This window comes from Cetorhinus maximus, chromosome 18, assembly GCF_964194155.1.
Source record: "Cetorhinus maximus chromosome 18, sCetMax3.hap1.1, whole genome shotgun sequence".
Classification (NCBI taxonomy): domain Eukaryota; kingdom Metazoa; phylum Chordata; class Chondrichthyes; order Lamniformes; family Cetorhinidae; genus Cetorhinus; species Cetorhinus maximus.
The window spans coordinates 60099074-60124724 of NC_135896.1; the positions used below are offsets into that span (position 1 = coordinate 60099074).

The 25651-nt window shown below is 40.8% G+C and overlaps 1 protein-coding gene across 1 annotated transcript in view; it reads right to left on the reverse strand.

Moving 5' to 3' along the window:
- The window catches only part of trappc6b (trafficking protein particle complex subunit 6B), a 56020-nt gene that overhangs the window by 25680 nt on the left and 4689 nt on the right, over window positions 1–25651 (reverse strand). Inside the window, exons 2-4 of the mRNA XM_078562742.1 lie at window positions 15168–15235; window positions 13169–13286; window positions 5317–5400 (exon numbers count right to left, since the gene is read on the reverse strand). Coding sequence (XP_078418868.1) covers window positions 5317–5400; window positions 13169–13286; window positions 15168–15235 — 270 coding nt within the window. The remainder of the gene's footprint in view (window positions 1–5316; window positions 5401–13168; window positions 13287–15167; window positions 15236–25651) is intronic.

Genomic DNA, 25651 nt, shown 5'->3' on the forward strand with positions numbered 1-25651 from the left:
TAAAAGATCATAAAAGCTAAATTTGTCCTGGGCATTGTCTGTTTGAAATTTCTCAATCATTTGCACTGGTGCGACCCATTTTGGGCAAAATAGCACCAGAAAGTGCAACCTAGCAGAAACTCAATCACAATACAGTTGGCAAAACATTCATTTTAACATTTCAAATGTATTGAAGTGGAAATTCTGCATTTCCAATACACATACCAAAGAAGAAAGACTGAGAAAATCTTTCATATCTATTAGAAAACAAATAGTTATTTTAAATTAGGTAGCTAGTTGAAGGGCAAACAGCAAGCCCTATTTATATTTTAAGCATGATGTTCTGGTTATGAAATGGATTAAAGAGGCAAACTAACACATTTGCCCAAAAATAGCTCCTACTATATGCAATATATTTACTTTGAAGACAAATTAAAGTCAAGTATCTAGATGCTCCAACACAATAATAAATGTTCTTGGGATTTCTAAGCTACATCATTCAATAAGTAATTGTTGGGAGAACATAAATGTGAAACAAAAGATGGACACCATTAATCATGATCAATTCAGTTTATCCATTTAATCATCTCAAATGTTGTGCTTGTTTATATAAAGGAATCTGGTACTTTCATAATATTCATTTCTATGATCATTCTTATTGTTTTCTGCATTTCTGGGATCATAAAGCGTTCTGGATATCCTCAGGTGGCATAGTTAATTTAAATATTGGAAAGAAAAGTGAAAAAAATATTGGGAAAAAAAAATGTAGGACCATAAGACTTAGGAGCAGAAGTAGGCCATTTGGCCCATCAAGTCTGCTCAGCCATTCAATGAGATCATGGCTGATCTGATAATCCTTAACTCCACTTTCCTGCCTTTTCCCCATGACACTTGATTTCCTTACTGATTAAAAATCTGTCTATCTCTGCCTTGAATATACTTAACGACCCAGCTTCTACAGCCCTCCACGGTAAATAATTCCACAGGTTAACTACCCTCAAAGAAGAAATTCCTCCTCATCTCTGTTTTAAATGGGCAACCCCTTACTCTGAGATTATGCCTTCTGGTCCTAGACTCTCCCACAAGGGGAAACAATCTCTCAGCAACTACCCTGTCAAGGCCCCTAAGAATCTTATATGTTTCAATAAGGTTGCCTCTCATTCTTCTAAACTCCAATGAGTACAGGCCCAACCTGCTCAACCTCTCCTCATAAGAAAACCCCTCCATACCCGGAATCAACCTAGTGAACCTTCTCTGGACTGCCTCCAACGCCAGTATATCTTTCTTTAGATAAGGGGACCAAAACTGTTCACAGTATTCTAGGTGTGGTCTAACTAGTGCCTTGTATAGTTTTAGCAAGGCTTCCCTATTTTTATACTCTATTCCCTTTGAAATAAAGGCCATCATTCAATCTGCTTGTTATCTATTATCTGTTGAACTTGTATGTTAGCTTTTTGGGATTCATGCACAAGGACTCCCAAATCCCTCTGTGCTGCAGCCTTCTGCAGTCTTTCGCCATTTAAATAATATTCAGCTCCTCTATTCTTCCTGCCAAAGTGCATAACCTCATATTTTCCCACATGAGATTCCATCTGCCACTTTTTTGCCCACTCACTTAACCTCTCTATATCCCTCTGTAGACTCGTGTCATCCTCACCACTTGCCTTCCCACCTATTTTTATATCATCCACAAATTTGGCGATAGTACATTCACTTCCCTCATCCAAGTCATTAACATATATTTTAAATAATTGTGGCCCCAGCACTGATCACTGTGGCACTCCACTAGTTACAGGTGGCCACCCTGAAAATACCCCACTTATCCCAACTCTCTGTCTTCTATTAATTAGTCAATTCTCTATCCATGCTAATATACTACCCCAACACCATGGGCTCTTACCTCATCAAGTAGCCTTATATGCGGTACCTTATTGAACACCCTTTGGAAAATCAAATATATTACATCTACTGGCTCCCCTTTATCTATTCTGCTAGCTAGCTCCTCAAAGAATTCTAATAAATTTATCAGGCATGATTTCCCCTTCATGAAGCCATGCTGACTCTGCTTGATTAGATTATGTAATTCTAAATGCTCTGCTATTACATCTTTTATAATAGACTCTAACATTTTCCCAATGACAGATGTTAAGCTAACTGGCCTATAATTACCTGTTTTTTGTCTCCCTCCCTTTTTGAATAAGGGTGTTACATTGGCAGTTTTCCAATCTTCTGGAATCCTTCCAGAATCTAAGGATTCTTGGAAGATTACAACTAGTGCATCCATTATCTGTGTAGCTACTTCCTTTAATATCCTAGGATGCAACCTATCAGGTCCAGGAGACTTATCAGCCTTTAGCCCCATTAGTTTCCCTAGTACTTTTTCTCTAATGATCATTATTGTATTTATTTCCTCCCCCTCTTTTGCCCCTTGATTATTTAGTCTAGTAATGCAATTAGTGTCTTCTACTATGAAAACTGAAGAAAAGTATTTATTCAACTCCTCTGCCACTTCCTAGCTCCCCATTATTATTTCCCCAGTCTCAATCTGTAAGGGGCCTATGTTCACTTTGGTCTCTCTCTTCCTTTCTATATATTTAAAGAAGCTCTTACTGTCCGTTTTTATATTACGTACTAGTTTACCCTCAAAGTTTATTTTCTTCCTCTTTATAAGGCACTCTGTTTGGGATACAGCTTAACATATGTGGGAGATACACAGCTTTAAATTCAACATTGTATTTCATTAGTCCACCAGCATGCTGTTCACATCAATCAGCACTGGACTGGCTTTCAATAACATCACTTTAACCCTAAGTACTAATTTTTTCCAGCTTTGGCTTTAACGTGAAGCATAGTGGGAGTATTTAGGGGAAGAATGCAGACTTTTTTTTTTTAAAAAAGTACACATGAAATCTAAAATAAAAAAGGGGACATTTGGGATAAAGTGGGTCTCTTCATCTGTGAGCAAAAGCATCAAAATTAGTCAATAGCCATGGTCAGATGAAAAAAAATGTTTTCTTTGGCTTTTTTAAAAAAAGAACCAGAGCATTATATTATGTAGCACACAATATATTATTTTTCTGAGGACTTATGTACAATCTGGTATTTCTCTAACACTACATGGGCTATCCCTTCCTGACAAAGCGGCCAGAAGAAACCAACATGAAATTACATTTTCTTTCATTTATTTTAGAAAAGTCCAATGGAAATTTGTCTAATAGAAATGACACCTGAACTGTAAGAAACAGCATCTAGAATCAAAAAACTTAATATACATTATTCAGCTTGAGTAGACATTTATAAATACAAAAAAGGTATATATGTTTGTATCAAAACCAGAATATTACTCCAAAAGTAAGCTAAAAGACAAATTTAAATTGTTAATTAATTAATTTTAAAACAGATGTCAGGAACAGTTTCTTTATTCAAAGAATGATGAATGCTTGGATCATGCACAGTCCTCTGTAAATATGCCCCAATGGCATCACCAGGGTCTGATCTGCCAATTTAACGTGAGGCCTGAGTGGGAGACGCTGTGGCTTCACCACTGGAGGAAACCTGCTGGGAACAGCAGCCAGAGCTACAACAGCAAAGTAGTTTTTTTTTTAATTTCCTTGCAGGGGTACTCCTCTGGGTCTCACAGGAAAGTTTTGGACTTTCCTTGTTCAAGGTTTCCCTTCCAACAGCACTATCTTTTAGGGGGGAATTAAATATATATATTAAAAAAAGAGAACACAGTAAGAATTTGCTGAACATACTTAAAATCTCCAGGCAGCCATTGATGCTAAACACATTAACAGTTGAGGATAAGCAGATGGACATTGCACACAAAGAGGCTACGGGTTTTTGTGTGATTTACACAGAAGTCAAGAGATGAGCTAATGTCCAGTAACAGGCAGGACAATTCAAGAGATGCAATGATGCGGTGAAGGCTTGAGAGCTAGACTGGAGATAAAACATGGCATAAAGTTAGATTAAGCGTACTCCTCTCTCAGATAGGGAAGGGGCAGATGGTTTTAGCTTAGATATGGGAAGACATACAATGGACAAAGAGGTGGCTTTGATGAAACACAAACAGTCTTGAGTTCTGAGAACTTTGCATACAGGTTTTAATTTTGATTAGATAATATAATTATGTATACATCCGTTAGAATAACTGGTTAGCAAAATCACATGTTTATGTACTCAACAGGATAGTGTTAGCATGGGACCGGTGTGTCGGTTACCGATTGGATGTATTCAGATGTACTCAAATGTATTATGGTAAGAAAAAGTACAAAAGTAATGAAATGTAATCAATCTGGGAGCTGGGTCTTCATTCTTAGGAATGATAGCGGCTCCCTTGCATAGGCTTGAACAAAACTGGTTAAAGGAAGCCTGAGTCTCTGTGGTCGCTGTGTGATTGGGGATTGTAACTTCTCCTCTTCAACTGGCCTATGTGGTAGTTGCAGGATTGGACGGAGTACCTTCTTCAGGGCTTCACAGGAAAGTTTTGGGCTTTCCTTGTTCAAGGTTTCCCTTCCAACAATACTATCTTTGTACTGAGGACCATACACAATTCCTTTGCTGCCCAATTTTAACAGCTGGATTTCCAACTTACTAGGTATTTTAGTCTAGAAAATTGGCAGACTGCATGCTAATGAAACACTGCTATTAAAGTCAGCCATACCTGCCTGTTGCCATTCCCAAACAAACACATTCCTTGCTGTCACTTCCTATTCTGGAATTACAATCAAGCCTATTATGTGATTTCAATATTGTGCATGTTTTGAGCTGTGAAAAATCTTCCAATTATCAACATGCTTTGCCTAAAATTTTCCTGCCAAAGATAATTTTGGGATGTTTCACAGTTCTAGTATTATCAAAGTGGTCCTTGGAACCTCAGCATAGTTCATCTGTCATGTCTGTGCTGGCAGTTTAGAAAGCAAACAAACCCCATTTGCCCATATTTCTTCCCATAGATCAGTACATTCCTCTACTTCTAATATTCATGCACTTTTGTTTAAAAGATGCAATCGTCTCTGCCATAATGCAAATCATTCCATGGTCCAACAATTCTGCATAAAGAAACTCCTGCTAAATGCTCCCTTCACTCTCAACTGAGAGTTTTAAACTGATCAACCTATATAGCACCAACTCCTGAAGCCAAAAAACAGTTTTAATATAGTGGATAGGGAAAAGCTTCATAATATTAAAAACCTATTAAATTTCCAACTGATGAGCCCAGATTCAAAGCTTTATGCTGTTCCATTAGATGCATTATATAGCATTACATTTCCAGATTATCAACATGTGTCCATATTGAGCCTTTTACTTATTCAAGATAACCAGAAGTTATACCTTGGGTGCATGTTCCAAGTATTGCTTCCCTGCAGACATCTGAGTCAAGAGACGGAACTTATTATCTTGGAGCACATAAATACCCTGCAAAGTTAATGTGAAAGCATTAACAAGGTAATAACGCATTAAAAGGATAATATGTCAACTGATATGCATATTTCAATCTAAACTTTATCATAAAACTCCAGTACATAACACTAAACTCGGCTGACTCTCCAGCACAGTTCTGAGGGTGCTGTGTTACGATCCCAACTGATGTTATCGCTGGACAAGTCAGATCCCAGAATGGAACCTGGCTTGACAGACCATAATTTTTCTTATTATTTTTTAAAACCGTGGAGGGTATTTACTGAAACAGATTCACAAGAGTCGGCTGTTGACTTTTTAACAGAAAGATAAAACATTTATTAAACAAGAAACATTGACTATATTACACGAGACAACAAAAAGGTTGGAAAGATTTCAACACAGACACCAAGGGAAAAATGATTCAAACTCATGCTATCCCTTTTATCCCAGCACTACCCTTACAAACTGAACACTCCAGTGAAGAGGTACCACTATTTCCACACCAAGGGTAGAGCTGGTACAGTTGCAAGGGGGTTCTTTTCCAGCAGACTTCTTAACATTCACTAGAAGTCCTTCCACAATTGGTATCTCGAGATATCCAGAAAACTTACTCTAAATTCACTATTACTTTAACTTTAGAGCCATACATGAGTTCCTCAACAGTCTGGCATCAATTCCAGCTAGAGAGAGTTTTAGAGCTTTTCTGTCCTCACTCTGTGGAATACTCATACCAGGTGAAACTAAAAACTGCTTTTCTGGTCTCTCCCTGCATCTCTGTGGATCTCTCTCTGATCCTTAGACAACAACAGTTTTTTTCTACTTTTTAAAAATTTCCCTCAACTACTAGTCCTTTGGTAACGATCACTTCAAGAGTTATAAAACCTCACTAAAAATGCATGTATACAAACAGGTCCCCGGACTTGCCAGCTCCATATCACAAAAACTCCAAACTGAGACAAAACCCAGGCTTCACCCTTCTTAACACACAAATAAAAGAAATAAATAAAACTCAAAGCTATATCTCGTTCCTAACATCCACAAATACAAATATAACTTGTTTTATCTCTAGTTCTTAACAACTGCATAACCAGAAAGTGCCATCCTTTGAGAAATTGAACAGAGGGTCATCTTTCTATAATTCAGGGAGATACAACAAATTCTACTGGCAATATTCAAAAAAGAGCAGGGAATTCTGTGTCCAAGCCCACATTTCTTTCTTCAACCACCAAAAACAAAACTAATTGGTCAGTCACCTCACTGTGTTGTCATTCTGCTCAGTGCAAGCATTTACTGTTTGTGGTCTAGTTGATCATTGTGGTTGCATAATTGTTACTGCATTTCAAAAGAAATTCATTAAAGCTGAAGCATTTGAGGGAAGAAATAAGATACCATATGAATGCAAGTCACTCTTTCCAACTCAAGTAAAATGACCACAAGGTCACAAATTTTAGATTAATGCACTATGAAAAGACAATAAGAATTCTAGTTGAATGGTTGCTGGTTACACCATTAGCGTATATTCCATTGTTTTAAAAAGTACAATCCATTTCTCACTGTGGTTTCCTGGTGCAAAGTAACTTCAAATAGCAATAATTTGATCCTCATCAATTTGTCTCAAGAATTCAACATTTACATCATTTGTGGTTCAAATTAGTGTGGTTTCATTTTTTTAAAAGCTGCAATTAAAAAATAGTACAAGAATACTTAAGCTTTTAATATATGGCATAGCAAGATGGGGGAGGGGTGGGTGGAAAATCAAAAAATTTAAAACTCTTCCATCTGAGTGCACCCCCTGCCATCTTTTTCCCACTTAAAATTCTTATATCCACATTTATAATAGAAACTGCAGATTTAAATTCATAATGTTATAACTACACCATCTTACTAGTGGAAATGCAGCATTGCCACCACTAGTAAGGTAGTGTAAATACAGCATGACAAATTTACATAGGCACTTTCATGTAAATCGACAAATCCCAGTGCAACTTATCCAACTGTAGCTAGATCATCTCCAGCAATACTTTTTTTCCTTTCAATGTTATGTTGAGTCCCCAAAGGGTCTATCCTTTGCCACCCCCCCACCCTTTCCTCATCTGTATATTGCCCCTTGGGGAAAAAAATGGGATCAACTGACAACGCCCAGCTCTGCCTCTCCATAACCCCTCAAACTTTCCACTGTGTCCAGGTCATCAGACATATGCCACAGATTGCATTCCCCTCAGTCTCAGCTGAACCAGCCCAAACACTGTCGACTTACATCTCCGTACCACCTGCCTGCACCCCAACATCAGCCTATAGAAGGCTGCAATCCCCATTCACCCCTTTGTCATCTCTACAGATCAAGTGCTGTCATCAATTCCTTCCAAATTTAGCACATGCACTTTAAAATAATGTAACAATTTCCATTGCAATCTAGCAATAGTCTCTGTACTCAAACCACAAGGATTTTAAAATAGTAATTCAACCATAGTTTCTCAAGAAGATTATAGAGATACTTGAGAGAGTGCAGAGAAGATTTACAAAGATGATAGCAGAAATGTGTAACTAATATGTCAGGAAAGGATGAACAGGCCAGGTATCCCTAGTAGGTGACCCAGAAGAGGTCTTTAAAATTATGAAAGGTCTTGATCAATTAGTTACAGAGAGAATGGTAGAACTTGTGGGAAAGAGCATAACCAGATGCCATCAATATAAAATAGTCAACAAGAAATCCCTCCCTCCCACTTTCCCCTTCCATCCCACTTTCCCCTTCCATCCGTCTCTCCCACCCTCCCGCTTTCTCCCTCCCTCGCCCTCGCTCGCCCACCCTCCCTCCCACTCTCCCCTGCTCCCTCCCGCTCTATCCTGCTCCCTCCCGCTCTCGCTCTCTCCCTGCCTCCCGCTCTCTCCCTCCCTCCCGCTCGCCCGCTCTCGCTCTCTCTCCCTCCCGCTCGCCCGCTCTCGCCCTCTCTTTCCCTCCCGCTCGCCCGCTCTCGCCCTCTCTCTCCCTCCCGCTCGCCCGCTCTCGCCCTCTCTCCCTCCTGCTCGCCCGCTCTCGCCCTCTCCCTCCCTCCCGCCCTCGCTCGCCTGCTCTCGCTCTTTCCCTCCCGCTCGCCCGCACTTGCTCTCTCCCTCCCTCCCTCCCCCTCCCTCCCACTTTCTCACTCACTCGCTCCCTCCCTCCCACTTTCTCACTCACTCGCTCCCTCCCTCCCACTTTCTCACTCACTCGCTCCCTCCCTCCCACTTTCTCACTCACTCGCTCCCTCCCTCCCACTTTCTCACTCACTCGCTCCCTCCCTCCCACTTTCTCACTCACTCGCTCCCTCCCACTTTCTCACTCACTCGCTCCCTCCCTCCCACTTTCTCACTCACTCGCTCCCTCCCTCCCACTTTCTCACTCACTCGCTCCCTCCCTCCCACTTTCTCTCACTCGCTCCCTCCCTCCCACTTTCTCACTCACTCGCTCCCTCCCTCCCACTTTCTCACTCACTCGCTCCCTCCCTCCCACTTTCTCACTCACTCGCTCCCTCCCTCCCACTTTCTCACTCACTCGCTCCCTCCCTCCCACTTTCTCACTCACTCGCTCCCTCCCTCCCACTTTCTCACTCACTCGCTCCCTCCCTCCCACTTTCTCACTCACTCGCTCCCTCCCTCCCACTTTCTCACTCACTCGCTCCCTCCCTCCCACTTTCTCACTCACTCGCTCCCTCCCTCCCACTTTCTCACTCACTCTCTCCCTCCCTCCCACTTTCTCACTCACTCTCTCCCTCCCTCCCACTTTCTCACTCACTCGCTCCCTTCCTCCCACTTTCTCACTCACTCGCTCCTTCCCTCCCACTTTCTCACTCACTCTCTCCCTCCCTCCCACTTTCTCACTCACTCTCTCCCTCCCTCCCACTTTCTCTCTCACTCTCTCCCTCCCTCCCACTTTCTCACTCACTCTCTCCCTCCCTCCCACTTTCTCACTCACTCCCTCCCTCCCACTTTCTCACTCACTCTCTCCCTCCCTCCCACTTTCTCACTCATTCTCTCCCTCCCTCCCACTTTCTCACTCATTCTCTCCCTCCCTCCCACTTTCTCACTCACTCTCTCCCTCCCTCCCACTTTCTCACTCACTCTCTCCCTCCCTCCCACTTTCTCACTCACTCTCTCCCTCCCACTTTCTCACTCACTCTCTCCCTCCCTCCCACTTTCTCACTCACTCTCTCCCTCCCTCCCACTTTCTCACTCACTCTCTCCCTTCCACTTTCTCACTCACCCCCTCCCTTCTACTTTCTCACTCACTGTCTCCCTCCCTCTTTCTCACTCACTCTCTCCCTCCCACACTCTTTCTCACTCACTCTCTCCCTCCCACATTCTCACTCACTCTCTCCCTCCCTCCCACTTTCTCACTCATTCTCTCCCTTCCTCCCACTTTCTCACTCACTCTGTCCCTCCCACTTTCTCACTCACCCCCTCCCTTCTACTTTCTCACTCACTCTCTCTCTCCCTCTCCCTCTTTCTTACTCACTCTCTCTCTCCCTCCCTCTTTCTTACTCACTCATTCTCTCCCTTTCTCTACATCCCTCCAATACAGATGCATTTAAGGGATGATAGATTTCGAGGAGGAAGAATAGGAGCAATTTTGAATGGAGCATAAACGCCACCACGGATTGGTTGAGCCGAATGGCCTGTTTCTTTGCTGTATATCCTATGTAATTGCAATTAAATTACACTGACCATGAACATTAAGTTTTTAGTTTATTCATAAATTCTGTGAAAGCCCATGAGTCAGAGCTTGGGATGAAAGGAAACCTTTCCACAATACTGTTATGAAGATGTGTTGTATAAAATATTACTTTATAATGTCATCTGCTGGACTTACATATGTATTGAACTTCTTTTTTTAAAAAAATACACTTTTCCCAAGCAAATTTGCAAAGGATGCAGGCTGCTTTTATCAAGATACAGGGTGTGTAGAATGCTCAAACAGAGGTCACATGATCCAGCTCTCGGTTCTAAAATGAAAAGATACTTTATTTGTATAGTCAGTCACATGGGCAACAGTGTTACCCCATCTCTCTTTCTTCTGGAACCTCTCTCATCAAATATGAGCTGTTTGTCATTTGAAAAACCCAACAGAAGACCTCATTGCCGCAAGCTGAGAGTTCTAAATCAACACTACTGTCTCCAGTGAGAAACCCCGAGAACCAGCAGCTACTGTGGACTGGGACTCTTCAGCTGTGAACAAGTATCTGGACACTTGTGAATGTTTTTCTTCTGACTTTACTTGTTACTTAGCCAAGTTTTTAAAATTTGATACTCTACAGAGCTTAATTCTCTTTTATTTCCATGCTTGGGGCTGGGGGGTGTTGTGTGTGTTGCTTTTGCATTAATGGGGTAGCTGGACATAATTGTACATTTTAAACTTTTTGTTAATAATTTCTGCATCTTTACCGAAGTGAGTTTTAGTAATAAAACTAACTCTTTACTTGTTAACTTAAGGAATCTGGCTGGCTCATTTCTTGCACCAAGCTATGCACAGTTAAATATATATTAAATAGGCAATATCACCTTCCTTGTAAATTCAAAATCTGTTATAACCAACTCAGGAGTGGGACAAAGAGAGGAGTTAGTTCACCCCTGCTAACCTGGTTGTATCAACTGACAAAGACCCCACCAATATCCACTTTATGGCTATAGAAACAAAGTTCAACATTTCAGATGTCACCTTTCATTAGAAAGCCACAGACCTGAAACTTCTTGGTATAAATGCTGTTGGACCTGCCGAATATTGCAGCATCCACAGTATTTTGGTGTTGACCATTTTATGGAATGCTCCCAACTCTCATTTTCCCTCTCCCCTTGTCAACATTATGAAATGAGAAGTAAATGTGGGGATAAGGGACAAAACATTAGTTAAGAAGAAAGCTGCATTTGTTTATGGAGTGCAAATTTAAAGTCCAAAAAAATTGATTAAAGTTTTAATATGCCAAGCATGTTTTGATTAGCCAAGGAGCTATTTGTGGTAAGGCAATGTAGCATGTTATACACCACTTCAGCATCAACAGTAGTAGAACACAGGTTGATGTCTGCAAATCTTCACATGGAGACTTCCTGATCCTGGTCATGCTATTACAGAAAGGACCAAGCATAGCCCCATTTTCTTTCTCAAATTGGCAGTTGAGTCACCTCAAGGCACCTTCATAGAGGTGCTGATGGTGTCTTTAGTAGAAACCTGGAACAATGTTAGAATTGTAGAATTTTACATAACCAAGTAAACCAGTTCCCTTAAAAAATTATCCACTTAGTCACAATCCCTTGCCCTTTCCTCACAACCTTTTAGATTTTTCTTACCTATTAACCTTCTGCATTGGAATAACAGTGCCAAGTGGCCTGAAGAGGAGGGAGAAAAGTACAATTTTGAGCTTCCGACAATGGAACTACAATTTCTTACCAAAACAAAATATGGCATGCCAACAGTGCATTTAAACTTGTTGCAATGGCCCAATTCGTCCGTGGAGTGGCAATCACAGTTGGTTTGCCATTCCACTCCTGAAATGCAGCCACTCCTGAAATGCAGCCACACCTTTCTCACCTGACCTTCTGACTCAGTCCGGCTCAGAACAGTGCAGTGCAGTGGGTTCCCGAGGCCTTTAGTTGACCGCAGCAGAGTCGAGAGTAAAGAAGGCATGCCTCCTTTTTTATGACTTTAGATGAGTTGAGCATTTCTGCCTCAACCACCAAGTCAGGCAGTGAATTCCAGGTGCCCACCGCTCTCTGGGTTAACAAGTTTTTTTCCTCATGTCCCCTCTAATCCTTCTACCAATCACTTTAAATCTATGCCCCCTGGTAATTGACCTCTCAGCTAGGGGAAAACAGATCTTTCCTGCCTACCCTATCTAGACCCCTCATAATTTTATACACCTCAATTAGGTCACCCCTCAGCCTCCTTGTTCTAAGCAAAACAACCCCAGCCTATCCAATCTTTCCTCATAGCTGCAATTTTCAAGCCCTGGCAACATTCTTGTAAATCTCCTCTGTACTCTCTCCAGAGCAATTATGTCCTCCCTGTAATGTGGTGACCAGAACTGTACACAAAATTCCAGCTGTGATCTAACCAGCATTTTAACTAGTTCTAGCATTACACCTCAGTTTTTGTATTCCATACCTCGTCCAATTAAGGAATGTCTTCCACATGCTTTCTTTAACACTTTATCCACCTGTCCTGTCACCTTCAGGGACCTGTGGACAAGATCTCTCACTTACTCTACCCTTCTCAATCGCCTCTCATTTATAGAGTATTCCCTTGCCTTGTTTGCCCTACCCAAATGTATTACCTCACACTTCTCTGGATTGAATTCCATTAAGCTGGTCTAACTCAGTGATCAACCAGCACAACTGAACTGAGCACTACAATTGACCCCCCAAACACCCTCCCCGACCAGACTACACCCCCATACCAACTCACTCCCTGCACCCGGCCACCAACCTCACCCACCTAATCACTCACTGACATGGACCTTTAAAAACTTACCTGAATAAGGCAGCTGCTGTCGTGAAAAGGGAGTGTGTCATTTCCTCATCCGTCTTTTCTTGACAATCTTCTCCACGGATGTCTGCACTGATCCTTTAATGCTTCAGCCGGGATTGGAAGTCCCGGCTGAAAAATTGAAAAGGGTTGGGTCACAGAAATCTTCGCAGGCAGCGTCAATGTGTGCAACATCGATGCTGACCAGAAGATCTGGGCCATTATTTAAAAACTTATTTTTAAAACACAGCAGCTTAGCTAGCAAGCTTTAAATACATTTGAACTGCTTACCTGATGATTAGTTCGAAGATTGTCAATCTGTTTTTTAAATACACTGGTCCAGAAGTCTTTACAGATGAACTTCATGACATCTAATTCATCCTTAAATCGTGCAGTATCTTTAGTAAATCTGTGATAAAATCAAACAAAATGTTAACATCCAACCACTTTAATTGAATATTATCAATGACCTGGCTTTAAAACGTCAGTGATTTTAGATAAGTATGTAAACAAACAATTACAAGTTGTTATGATGTAAGAACAGCATCCAGAAAACACTAATTTCACTGAATGAACAGTTACATTTATAGATTTGTCTTTAAATGAGTTCCTGGCTTGCTTTAAGCAGAATTTTAAGCAGGCACCAGTGAAACGGGTGAAGTTGGCACAGAGATGACTTGAGCATTGCTGATGCATGCTTTAGCCATTTCTTGTGTACAGTCCAATAGATGTTTATGATGTCAACAAATCTTCCCTTTCTTTAATGTCAGCTCTTTCCCATTAAAACTCTAACCAATGCTGACGAGACCTTTACTAGCACTAAACATAGCGAACAGTAAGTTAATCTTCTACTCAGAGTAAACAAGAATGGAACCAATCATCTACTCTATATTTTCATCAACAGACTAGTGAATACCAGGTGTTTTAAAATTATAAAGATCTTGCCAGTAATGCACAGGAATACCAAAGAAATTTGGATAACTGGAGATTTCTGAAATGAATGAATCAGATAATTGGGCAGATAGATGCAATTTCAATACCGTAAAGTGCAGTTTCACAGTAACAATGTGTTTGTGCATCTGAAAGTCAATGACCTGAAAGCAGTTACTGATACTTGCAACTACACCCGACCTCCCCATAAAATGCAAGAGTTCTACAGCCTGTGAACCAGGGTGTACATCAGTGCTTCAAATTCTGGTACAGAAATGGAGAAACAGAATGCACAGACAATGGTAAGAGCATGGGAGCAGGTGTCAGAGATATGTTTTTTGAACTGCTTTAAAAATGCCAGATGGTATGCAGAAAATGGTTGTCAAAAGGAGATGACATCAGTTCCAGAGGAATGCAATACACTGGGAATTTCAGAAACAAAAGTGCAAGATAGCAAATTTTAAGAAAACCAAGCCCTACACAAGCCACTATTAGCAATGAAGGTATTATTGAAATAGAGACACTGATGCAGTGAGAGGATGAGGAAACTCTGATGGTGAGAAGGGACAGAACCAGTTATCCCTTCACTGGATGAGTTCAGGAAGGCAATCACAACTGGAATGGAGATATTTTTGGACTGACTAACAAGATAGATACAGTATGCAATGAGAAAAGCATTAATAATATGGAGCAATCTATCACAAAAACAAAATACTGCGGATGCTGGAAATCCGAAATAAGAACAGAAAATTCTGGAAATGCTCACTAGGTCTGGCAGCAATCTATGGTGTATAATTTACTTTTGAACTGAATAAAATAGCTTTCAATTCAAATTAGTTATTTATTTTTCTGATGTAGCAAATCACCAAAACCTAACATATTGAACAACCTGATACAACAATCTTTTACGCCAGTCCCAAGGGGGTTTATTATAGTGAAGTCTGACTAATTCCATGATCCCATTAGAAAGCCAAGCACACACCAAGCACAGTTTGAAGCTTGTGCTGCAGCCCTTTCTCCAACCTGTATGCTCTGAACTCTGCTTCTCCACAGGAATTAGCCCTCAGATTTCTTGTATATGTTTAAGATATATAAATCTATGGAGGTAACAATTCCTTTTCACTGGCTGCAAAGCTTCTTGTTTTATGGGCAGCAGAACAGACATCCAAATACTAAACAAATGAGTTGAAGGCTTAAATATGCATTACACATGTAAAAATTTGCTTATTTTTAATTCTAGTGTTTTTCCATATAGATGTACTAGCATACTTTGTCATCAAATGAAATAATTAAGATACAGATCACGATGCTTTATCATTTACTGTTTCCATCTTGTCAAAAAACTGCCATTGCTTACTACCTTTCTATCAATCCTTGTCCTACTCTGAATCCCATGTTTTCCAGCTTGGTGACACATCTTCCACTTTCCTAAGAAAAGGAAAGAAAATATTTAGTTATGTAACTGTTCTGCACTACCAAAGCAAATGAAGGAATTTACTTACTGGTAGATTAGATTTCTCACTTGTTATCAGTTTAATCTTATTTTGTGAAAAGTTTCATGCATTAAAGTAACCTACTGGTTAAACCTAGTTTTTTCCCTTGAGGGTTACGAGAAACATTTTTCCCCCATCTCAAAACTACTTTCATTTTACTGTAGTATAATTAGTGATACAATGTTTTGAAGTACCAACATGCAGTGCTACACCAATGGTGAGATACTAACTTACTTCAATTAGTTAATTTAAATTCAATCCTCATATCTCCGAGTTTCTTATCTTAAAAAGACTGGTAGCTGCAGTATAAGTGATCCTGAGATCTATATGCACCTGAAGTATTAGTCCCAGTCATTTAACTGTCAGGCTTTAAATAGAATTATCTCTTTGGGCACTCATACTTACTAATAGATACATCCAAAACTGCTACTCAACTTTTAAGATTTAAATGCTGAGTGGGAATGTAATTATTTGCACCCACAACATCCAAATCAACTCAGAGGAAGTTTAAAAGCGTTTGTGATGTTCAAGTGCCTCCGAGCACTTTTTAAACCAGCTTTGGAAAAACAGAGTTGACATAATTTCAAAAACACTTCCCTCCAAAGTAGAATGCTAGTGTTACAGCACAAAACACTCAAATTTTCTGTTGTAGGGACATGCCAACTGAAAGTCATGAGGTTATAGAATGGTTACAGCACAGAAGGAGATCATTCAGCCCAGCATATCTGTGTCTGCTCTCTGCAACAGCAATTCAGCTATTGCCACTCCCCCACTGTTTCCCCGTATCACTGCTAATGTTTCCTCTTCAGATAACGATCCAATTCTCCTTTGAAAGTCACAATTGAATCTGCCTCCACCCCAATCTCAAGCAGTACATTCCAGAGCCTAACCACTCGGTGCATAAAAAGGTTTTTCCTTGTGTCACTGTTGCTTCTTTTGACAATCACCTTAAATCTGTGGTCTCTGGTTCTTAATCCTCTCACCAATGGGAAAAGTTTCTCCCTATGTACTCTGTCCAGGCCACTCTTGATTTTGAATACCTCTATCAAATCTTCTCTTAACCTTCTATTCCCTAAGGAGCACAACCCCAGCTTCTCCAATCTACCTACATAATAAAAGTTCCTCATTCCTGGGACCATTCTTGCGAATCTTTTCTGCACCCTCTCTAACTCCTTCACATCCTTCCTAAGGTGTGGTGCCCAGAACTGGATGCAATACTCCAGCTGAGGTCAATTCAGTGTTTTATACAGATTTATCATAACTTCCTTACTTTTGTACTCTATGCCCCTACTTATAAAGCCCAGGATCCCAGGTGCTTTATTAACCGCGCTCTCCACCTGCCCTGCCACCTTCAATGATTTGTACACATTTACCCCTTGGTCTCTCTGCTTTAGAATTGTACCCTTTATTTTATATTGCCTCTTCATGTTCTTCCTACCAAAATGAATCACTTCACATTTTCTGTATTCAATCTCATTTACCACATATCTGCTCATTTCCCTAAACTGTCGATGTCCTTTTGAAGTTTAGGACTGTACTCTCATGGAACAAAGCAGAAAATCAGAAAGCAAATTAGCAGAATCATTTTCAAACTAGCGCTGCATGCTTCCCATGAGTAGTTTGAGCACCTAACTTCTTGGCACAAGACAGAGGTGGCCTAAAGGAAAAAGATCATGGAAATTGCAAGAGGTTATCAATTAAGGATTCACCTATCGGGAGAACAAGAATAAATGCTTTCCACTTTCACACATTCCATTTTGCAGTTGGAGCTCAACAACATATCCAACTTTCAGGTTCTCCATAAAAACTGCAAATGCGAATTTGCAACTGGGAATTAAAGGAAAGCGCTTCATTTGCTACTGTTACTATTCCCCCCCTACCCTTTCTGCGTAGGACTACAGCTAATGTTTTAAATTAGGTGATTTCTAAAATATTTTTCTGTTCTGTTGCCAAGTTATTATACGCCTAGTACAGTATAACCTGGCAGCAGTGTGACAGCATTCAACTCATCCAGGCACTTCAAAAAGATGTCCAAGAAGCATACAATATCAAGTTCAAACCCTTCATCCCAAAGATTTACATTTAAGCAAACAGAATTAATAAGCCAGCTACCCAACACATAAGCCAGGATTTCCTGGTCGGCGAGCTGGGGGGCGAGGTCCGTTCACTGACGCGTAAAATGACCTGGGATGATGTCGGGTGGAACTCCCGACGTCACCCCACCTCATTTCAATTTTCAGGTCGGTGGGGGCTCAGCCAAATCAGCTGTGCGCCTGCCGGCCTGTCAATGGCCAATTGAGGCCATTTAAAAACTAATTGCATTACTTAAAGGACCTGCCCGTCTAACCTTAAGGTTGGTGGGCAGGCCAGGAGCCCCGGCAGGCTTCAGAGAAAGCATGAAACCTCATCCACGGACGGGATGAGTTTCATGTAGGTTTTTTAAAAAGTTAATAAAATTTTAACTAAAAGTGATGGACATGTCCCAACTCATGTGATACTGTCACGTGAGGGGACACGTCAGGGAAATTTTATTATTTTTTTTGTTTTTAACATTTTAAAATTTGTAGCCGATCTCCCTGAGGCAGCGCGTAGCCTCAGGGAGATGAGTGCGCTCTTTCGCGCGCATGCGTGAAAGAGCGCACTCTCGGCTTAGGGAATCCCCCCCCACCGCCCCGCCCCGCCCGCATAGGGAGCAGATAGCGCTTCCTGGCGGACGTCACGCCGGGCGGGCCTTAATTGGCCCGCCCGTGTAAAATGGTGGCGCGCCCCCGATCGGGGTGCCGATCGGAGGCACACCTGCACATGCCCACTCCAGAACTTCCCCTCCAACGGGGGGACAATTCTGCCCATGTTTTAAAAAAACAAGTTCTAGCATCTGATTTAGAGAGCTACAGAAAACTAAGTATTTGATGTCAACAGGAAAGCACAAGTACATTACTTTGTCATGTTTAAATATCCTCTAATGTTTTATTAGCTGCTATTGTAAATGGTTCTCTCTCTTCAGCTGTTGTCCCTCTCTCCTTTAAATCTGTCATCACCCCCTTCTCAAAAAAACAATCCTTGATCCCTCCCAGTCCTTGCAAACTATCGTCCCATCTCCAACCTCCCTTTCCTCTCCAAAGTCCTTGAACATTCTGTTGCTTTCCAAATCCACTCCCGTCTTTCCTGGAGCTCCATGTTTGAATTCTTCCAATCAGGTTTCTGCCTCTGCCACAGTACCAAATTAGCTCTTATCAAAGTCACAAATGACATTCCTCCTCATCCTTCTTTTCAGTCTTCAACATGGTTGACCACACCATCCTTCTTCAATGCCTCACTACTGTTGTCCAATTGGGTGGGACTGTTCTCATGTGGTTCCATCCTATCTACCTAATCACAGCCAGAGAATTGCTCACAATGGCTTCTCTTTGTACTCCTGCACTGTTATCTCTGGTGTCCCTCAAGGATCAATCCTTAGCCCCCTCCTATTTCTCATCCACATGCTGCTTCTCACAACATCATCCAAAAGCTCAGCATTAGTTTTCAAACGTACGCTGATTGCACCCAGCTCTACCTCACTACCAACTCTCTCGACTCCTCCAATGTTGCTAAATTATAAGGCTGCTTATCTGACATCCAGTACTGGATGAGCAGAAATTTCCTCCAATTAAATATTGGGAAGACTGAAGCCATTTTTTTCAATACCAAATCCAAACTTTGTTCCCTAGCTACTGACTCCAACCCTCTCTCTGGCAACAGTCTAAGATTAAGCCAATCTGTTCACAACGTTGGTGTTACATTTGATCCTGAGATGAGCTTCCAATCTCATATTCGTGCCATCACAAAGATCGCCTTTTTTCACCTCTGTAACATCACTCAATTTCACCCATCTCAGCTCATCTGCTGCCGAAACCCTCCTCCATGCCTTTGTCACCTCTAGACTTGAGTATTTCAACACATGCCTGGCTGGTCTCCCATATTCTCCGACAAAACCTTGCTGTCCGTGTCTTAATTCTCAGCAAGTCTCCATTCTCCTATAACCTCTCTGCTTACTGACATATATTGGCTCCTGATCAAGCAACATCTTGATTTTTAAATTCTAATCCTGATTTTGAAATCCCTCATGGCCTTGCCCATCCCTATCTCTGTAATCTCCTCCGAGATATCTATGTTCATCTAATTCTGGCTTCTTGTACATCGCTGATTTTAATGACTCCACCATTGGCGGCTATGACTTCAGTTGCCTTGGCCCCAAGCTCTGGAATTCCTTCCCTATGCCTTGCTTCCCTCCTTTAAGACACTACTTCAAACCAACCTCTTTGATCAAGCTTATTGGCCATCTGACCAAATGTCTCCTTATGTGGCTTGGTGTCATATCATAAGACGTAGGAGCAAAAGTAGGCAATTCGGCCCATCGAGTCTGCTCTGCCATTCAATGAGGTCATGGCTGATCTGATAATCCTTAACTCCACTTTCCTGCCTTTTCCCCATGACCCTTGATTCCATTACTGATTAAAAATCTGTCTATCTCTGCCTTGAATATACTTAACGACCCTGCCACTACAGTAAAGAATTCCACAGGTTCACTACCCTCTGAGAGAAGAAATTCCTCCTCATCTCTGTTTTAAATGGGCAACCCCTTACTCTGAGATTATGCCTTCTGGTCCTAGACTCTCCCACAAGGGGAAACAATCTCTCAGCAACTACCCTGTCAAGCCCCCTAAGAATCTTATATGTTTCAATAAGGTTGCCTCTCATTCTTCTAAACTCCAATGAGTACAGGCCCAACCTACTCAACCTCTCCTCATAAGAAAATCCCTCCATACCTGGAATCAGCCTAGTGAACCTTCTCTGGACTGCCTCCAATGCCAATATATCTTTCCTTAGATATGGGGACCAAAACTGTTCACAGTATTCTAAGTGTGGTCTAATGAGTGCCTTTATAGTTTTAGCAAGACTCCCCTATTTTTATACTCCATTCCCATTGAAATAAAGGCCAACATTCCATTTGCTCTCCCTATTACCTGCTGAACTTGTATGTTAGCTTTTTGGGATTCATGCATGAGGACACCCAAATCCCTCTGTGTTGCAGCCTACTGCAGTCTTTTTCCATTTAAATAATATTCAGCTACTCTCTTCTTCCTGCCAAAGTGCATAACCTCACACTTTCCCACATTATATTCCATCTGCCATGTTTTTGCCCACTCACTTAACCTGTCTATATCCTTCTGTAAATTCTGTGTGTCATCCTAACCGCTTGCTTTCCCGCCTACTTTTGTGTCATCTGCAAACTTGGCAATACTACATTCACTTCTCTCATCTAAGTCATTAATATATATTGTAAATAATTGTGGCCCCAGCACTGATCACAGTGGCACTCCACTAGTTACAGTTTGCCATCCTGAAAATGCCCCCCCAACCCTTATCCAAACTCTATGTCTTCTATTACTTAGCCAATCCTCTATCCATGCTAATATACTACCCCCAACGCGATGGGCTCATGCCCAACACCATCTTATTAAGTAGCTTTATGTGTGGTGCTTTATCAAATGCCTTTTGGAAATCAAATATATTACATCTACCGGTTCGTCTTCATCAATCCTGCTCGTTACCTCCTCAAACAATTCTAATAAATTTGTCAGGCATGATTGCTCCTTCATAAAGCCATGCTGACTCTGCTTAATTATATTATACATTTCTAAATGCTCTGCTATTACATCCGTTATAACAGACGCTAACATTTTCCCAATGACAGATGTTAAGCTAACTGGCCTATAGTTACCTGTTTTTTGTCTCCCTCCCTTTTTGAATAAGGGTATTACATTGGCAGTTTTCCAATGTTCTGGGACTTTTCCAGAGTCGAAGAATTCTTGGAAGATTGCTACCAGTGCATCCACTATCTGTGTAGCTACTTTCTTTAATATCCTAGGATGCAACCCATCGGGTCCAGGAGACTTATTGGCTTTTAGCCCCATTAACTTCCCTTGTACTTTTTCTCTAGTGATAGTTATTGTATTTATTTCCTCCCCATCCTTTTGCCCCTTGATTATTTAGTATTTTTGGAATGCTGTTAGTGTATTCTACCATGAAGACTGATGCAAAATATTTATTCAACTCCTCTGCCATTTCCTGGTTCCCCATTATTATTTCCCCAGCCTCGTTCTATAAGAGGACTATGTTCACTTTGGCCTCTCTCCTCCGTTTTATATATTTAAAGAAACTCTTATTGTCTGTTTTTATATTACTTGCTAGTTTACCCTCAAAGTTTAATTTTCTCCTCTTTTTTTTTGGTCATCTTTTGTTGGTTTTTAAAACTTTCCCAATCCTCTGGCTTTCCACTAATCTTTGCCACATTGTATGTTTTTTCTTTCAATTTGATACTATCCTTAACTTCCTTGGTTAATCATAGTTGGTTTATCCCCTTCCTAGAATCCTTCTATCTAGAAGGAACCCTTCCTATCTCTCTCTCTCTCCGTGCTCTTTAAAGGCCTCTCGCCTCTCTCCGCGCTCTTTAATGGCCTCTCATCTCTCTCTCTCTCTGCGCTCTTTAATGGCCTCTCATCTCTCTCTCTCTCTGCGCTCTTTAATGGCCTCTCGTCATACTTTGCTTTATAATGGTCCTGTGACACACCTTGGGGCGTGTCATTACGTTAAAGGTGCTATATAAGTTGTTGCTGTTGTGCATATAACGAAAACTGTATGATCAACTTATTAGCTGGTTAAGTATAATATATACTGTGCACTTCAAGAGTCTAAATTTAAGGAAACCATTAGTTATTTAAAATTATTAAAAATTAGTGCTATAGCTGTATCTGTGGCAGCATTAACACTGAAAATATACATGCTATGGCATTTTTGAAAAAAAAAATCATGGCCTGTAATTCCAGAAGCAGAGGCATTTTTGGGCTATATGAGCTACCAAAGAAATAGAGGTGGTTTTACTCAGCGTTAAAATCTCTGCAAATCTATAGTGAAACCTTAATTGTCCATACTCCAATTTTTCAACTTGCTAATTTTCAGTAAAAATTCTTACAGAACAAAATCTTAGTCAAGACTTTGCCTCACTGTGTAGCCTGTCAACACCAATCTCCTGCTGTTCTCCTAAATCAACTTCTCAACCCAGAAAAAGATCAAATTCAGTTGAAGTTAATTGAATTGTAGTTTTCGATTTCCATGCCAAATGTGCAAAACCAAACGTTCTGTATTACGGGAGATACAGAGAAAGAATCATTCTCGTTCTAGTGGATAGAAGTCGTCCTATTGCATTTCTAATCAATTGAAACCACAATAAAATGGCGACTTACCTGAATTTAAAATAAGTGAATTGAAACTTTGATAAAAGGCTATGACATTCTTTTACAGTACAACTTAATGGTTATGAATCACCACCATCAGACTTTAGCTGACAAGTTAGTGAAAGTTCAAGCTGGCGAACACCTGCTAGCTCAACTTAACATTAATAAACCTCCAACACCAATTCAAAATGAGTCTACCATGAAGAACATGCTTCATTCCTTCAGATTAGGGTCTCAACTGATCTTTAAACTACAACATTTTTAACATCTGAACATTATTGCCTTTTTAAAACTATGTAGTCAAGAAAGTCAGTCATGCATGTACAGATTAAACATTTTCCAACTAGAGTCACCAGTTTTCAGCGACCTGTAAATTATATTTCACTGATAGAAAGCTAAAACAAGGAAAGATTAGTGCTCATATTTGCAATTCCAGAGGTAATAATTTCTTTATGCTAGCAATATTATTTCCGCTACTGGTTAAGTCACTTTAAGACCTGAATATGAAAAACAGTTTTCACTGTATTCAAATTGACTCAGTGTGGATCTACTGCAAGTTCCGTCCATTATTTATTGACTATCTAAAAATCTTCCCTTTTTTCGCCTCAAGTGGCACACCAACTGAAGTCAAGATGTAAAGCTTGCCACCTACCCCAGGCTTTTACCAGTGCCATTGTAAGCTAATCATAATTTTTACTTAGTGTTTTCCTCCCCTATGGTGGATCTGGTGTTTGATACCTCTTACAAAAATTAAGCTGTGGTTGGTGGTTCAGTGACAGAAGAAATGAGAATCAATATAATTAAAATTCCAAACTAAAATGCTGATTTACCATGGAGATTAAAAAAGTCATACTAGAAAGTCCACACCAAGGATGTTCAACACAAAATATTGTAAATGCTTTCCATTTTTACCAGGACTTTTTCCAAATTAAATAGCAAAAGCAGCCTTAATTTCATACTTTCATAATTTTTCAGTTAGATGTTTTGGTTTAGTTCCATGTCTTGCATAACATGTTACTTAATGGGTAGGCCACAGTTTCAGGTCAAGAACATGATCAAACTTCCTACAATTCTTCTTTCATCACGATAATCATTTGCAACTTCAGTTCTTCCACCACATGAACATTAACAAACTTATTTAAGAATATTTCTACTCTTTTTTTTTGTTTGCTTTCTTTCCTTCTTCCTGTATTGCACACAACTTCCAGCCTGACATGCCTCGGCAACTTCCTTCCTGCCTAAGCTGCTCTGACACCAGCTATGAGGACATGTATTAGTTGCATAGTAATAACTTGATCTCGCTACACTTCTTGAATGGAAAATACCAGTGGTCCAGCCGGACACCCACCTCATTTCCAACTGTTAGGTGCTACAATTACAGTGTAAACCCAGTCATAGAATTTTTTTACTAAGTCTTTTTGCATTTGTAAACACAGTTTAGTGATGTAACTTGTGTCAAAGTGCACCTTCATGTCAAATAAATACCATAATTCTGTATTCAAAAAGACACGTTGTTGTTCTGGCTGCTTCCCTACTTCCTTCTTTTCAAACAAAGATACAATTAATAATGAACAACTTGAACAGTTCCCCACATGTATTCAATTTATTTTAAAAATAGGAAAAAAGAATTATTCTTGATATAGTACTGAGTGCTTGGCACAAACAGGCTTGGAAGTATTGTGAACTGTGAGGTGGATAGTCCAAGAGAAGACAAAGAATGGCAGAATGGGCAGACATGTGGCAGATGAAGCGTAATACAGAGAAGTGTGTAGGAAGAACAAGGAGGCAATAAAAAAAGTGTGCATGCAGGAACTGGGAGCATACATGCATAAATGGTTCAAGGTGTCAGGGCAGGTTGAGAAAGTAGATAAAAAGGCATGCAGGATTCTGGGCTTTATAGATTATTTTTTATCATTCATGGGATGTGGGTGTTGCTGGCTAAGTCAGCATTTATTTCCCATCCCTAATTGCCATTGAGGAGGTGGTGGTGAGCTGCCTTCTTGAACTGCTGCAGTCCATGTGCTGTGGTACACCCACAGTGCTGTTAGGGATGGAGTTCCAGGATTTTGACCCAGCAATAGTGAAGGAATGGCAATATATTTCCAAGTCAGGATGGTGTGTGGCTTGGAGGGGAACTTCCAGGTGGTGGTGTTCCTATTCATCTGCTGCCCTTGTCCTTCTAGATGGTAGCAGTCTTGAGTTTGGAAGGTGCTGCCTAAGGGACCTTGGTGAGTTTCTGCAGTGCATCTTGTAGATGGTACACACTGCTGCCACTGTGCGTCGATGATGGAGGGAGTGAATGTTTGTGAATGGGGTGCCAATCAAGCGGGTTGCTTAGCCCTGGATGGTATCAAGCTTCTCAAGTGTTGTTGGAGCTGCAATCACCCAGGCAAGTGGAAAGTATTCCATCACACACCTGACTGAAGATTGAAGCATAGAGTACAAAAATAATGAAGCTATAATGAACCTTTGCAAAACAGTGGAGTATTGAGTAAAATTCAAGGCATTGCATTTTTGGAAAGATGCCAGAGTTTAGACAGGGTGCAGATAAGATTTACGAGAATGGTTCCAAGGATAAGGGGACTTCAGTTACATGGATAGATTAGAGAATCTAGGGCTGATCTCCATACAGAAGAAAGATTCGATAGAACTTCAAAATCATGAGGGTGTCAAGTCAGAGTAGATAGGGAGAAATTGTTTCCTTTGGTGGAAGAGTTGAGAACTAGAGGACACTGATATAAGGTGAATGGCAAAAGGACCAACTGTGAGATGAAGAACAACTTTTTTTGCACAAGGAGTGGTTAGGATCTGGAATGCACTGGCAGAGAGTAAGGTGGAAGCTGATTCAATCACGACTTCCAGAAGTGAATTGAATAATTGAAGTGAATATTTGTAGGGCTACAAGAAAGGATATGGGACTGGGACTAGCCAAGTTGCTCTTAGAGAGAAACAGTATGGACACACAAGCTGAATGGCCTCCTTCTGTGCTATAATAATTATATGAATGAATTACAAAGGAATCATGCGCACATCATCCTCAGCTCCACACAAAGTGGTTCCTGCTTCGCAATGACACA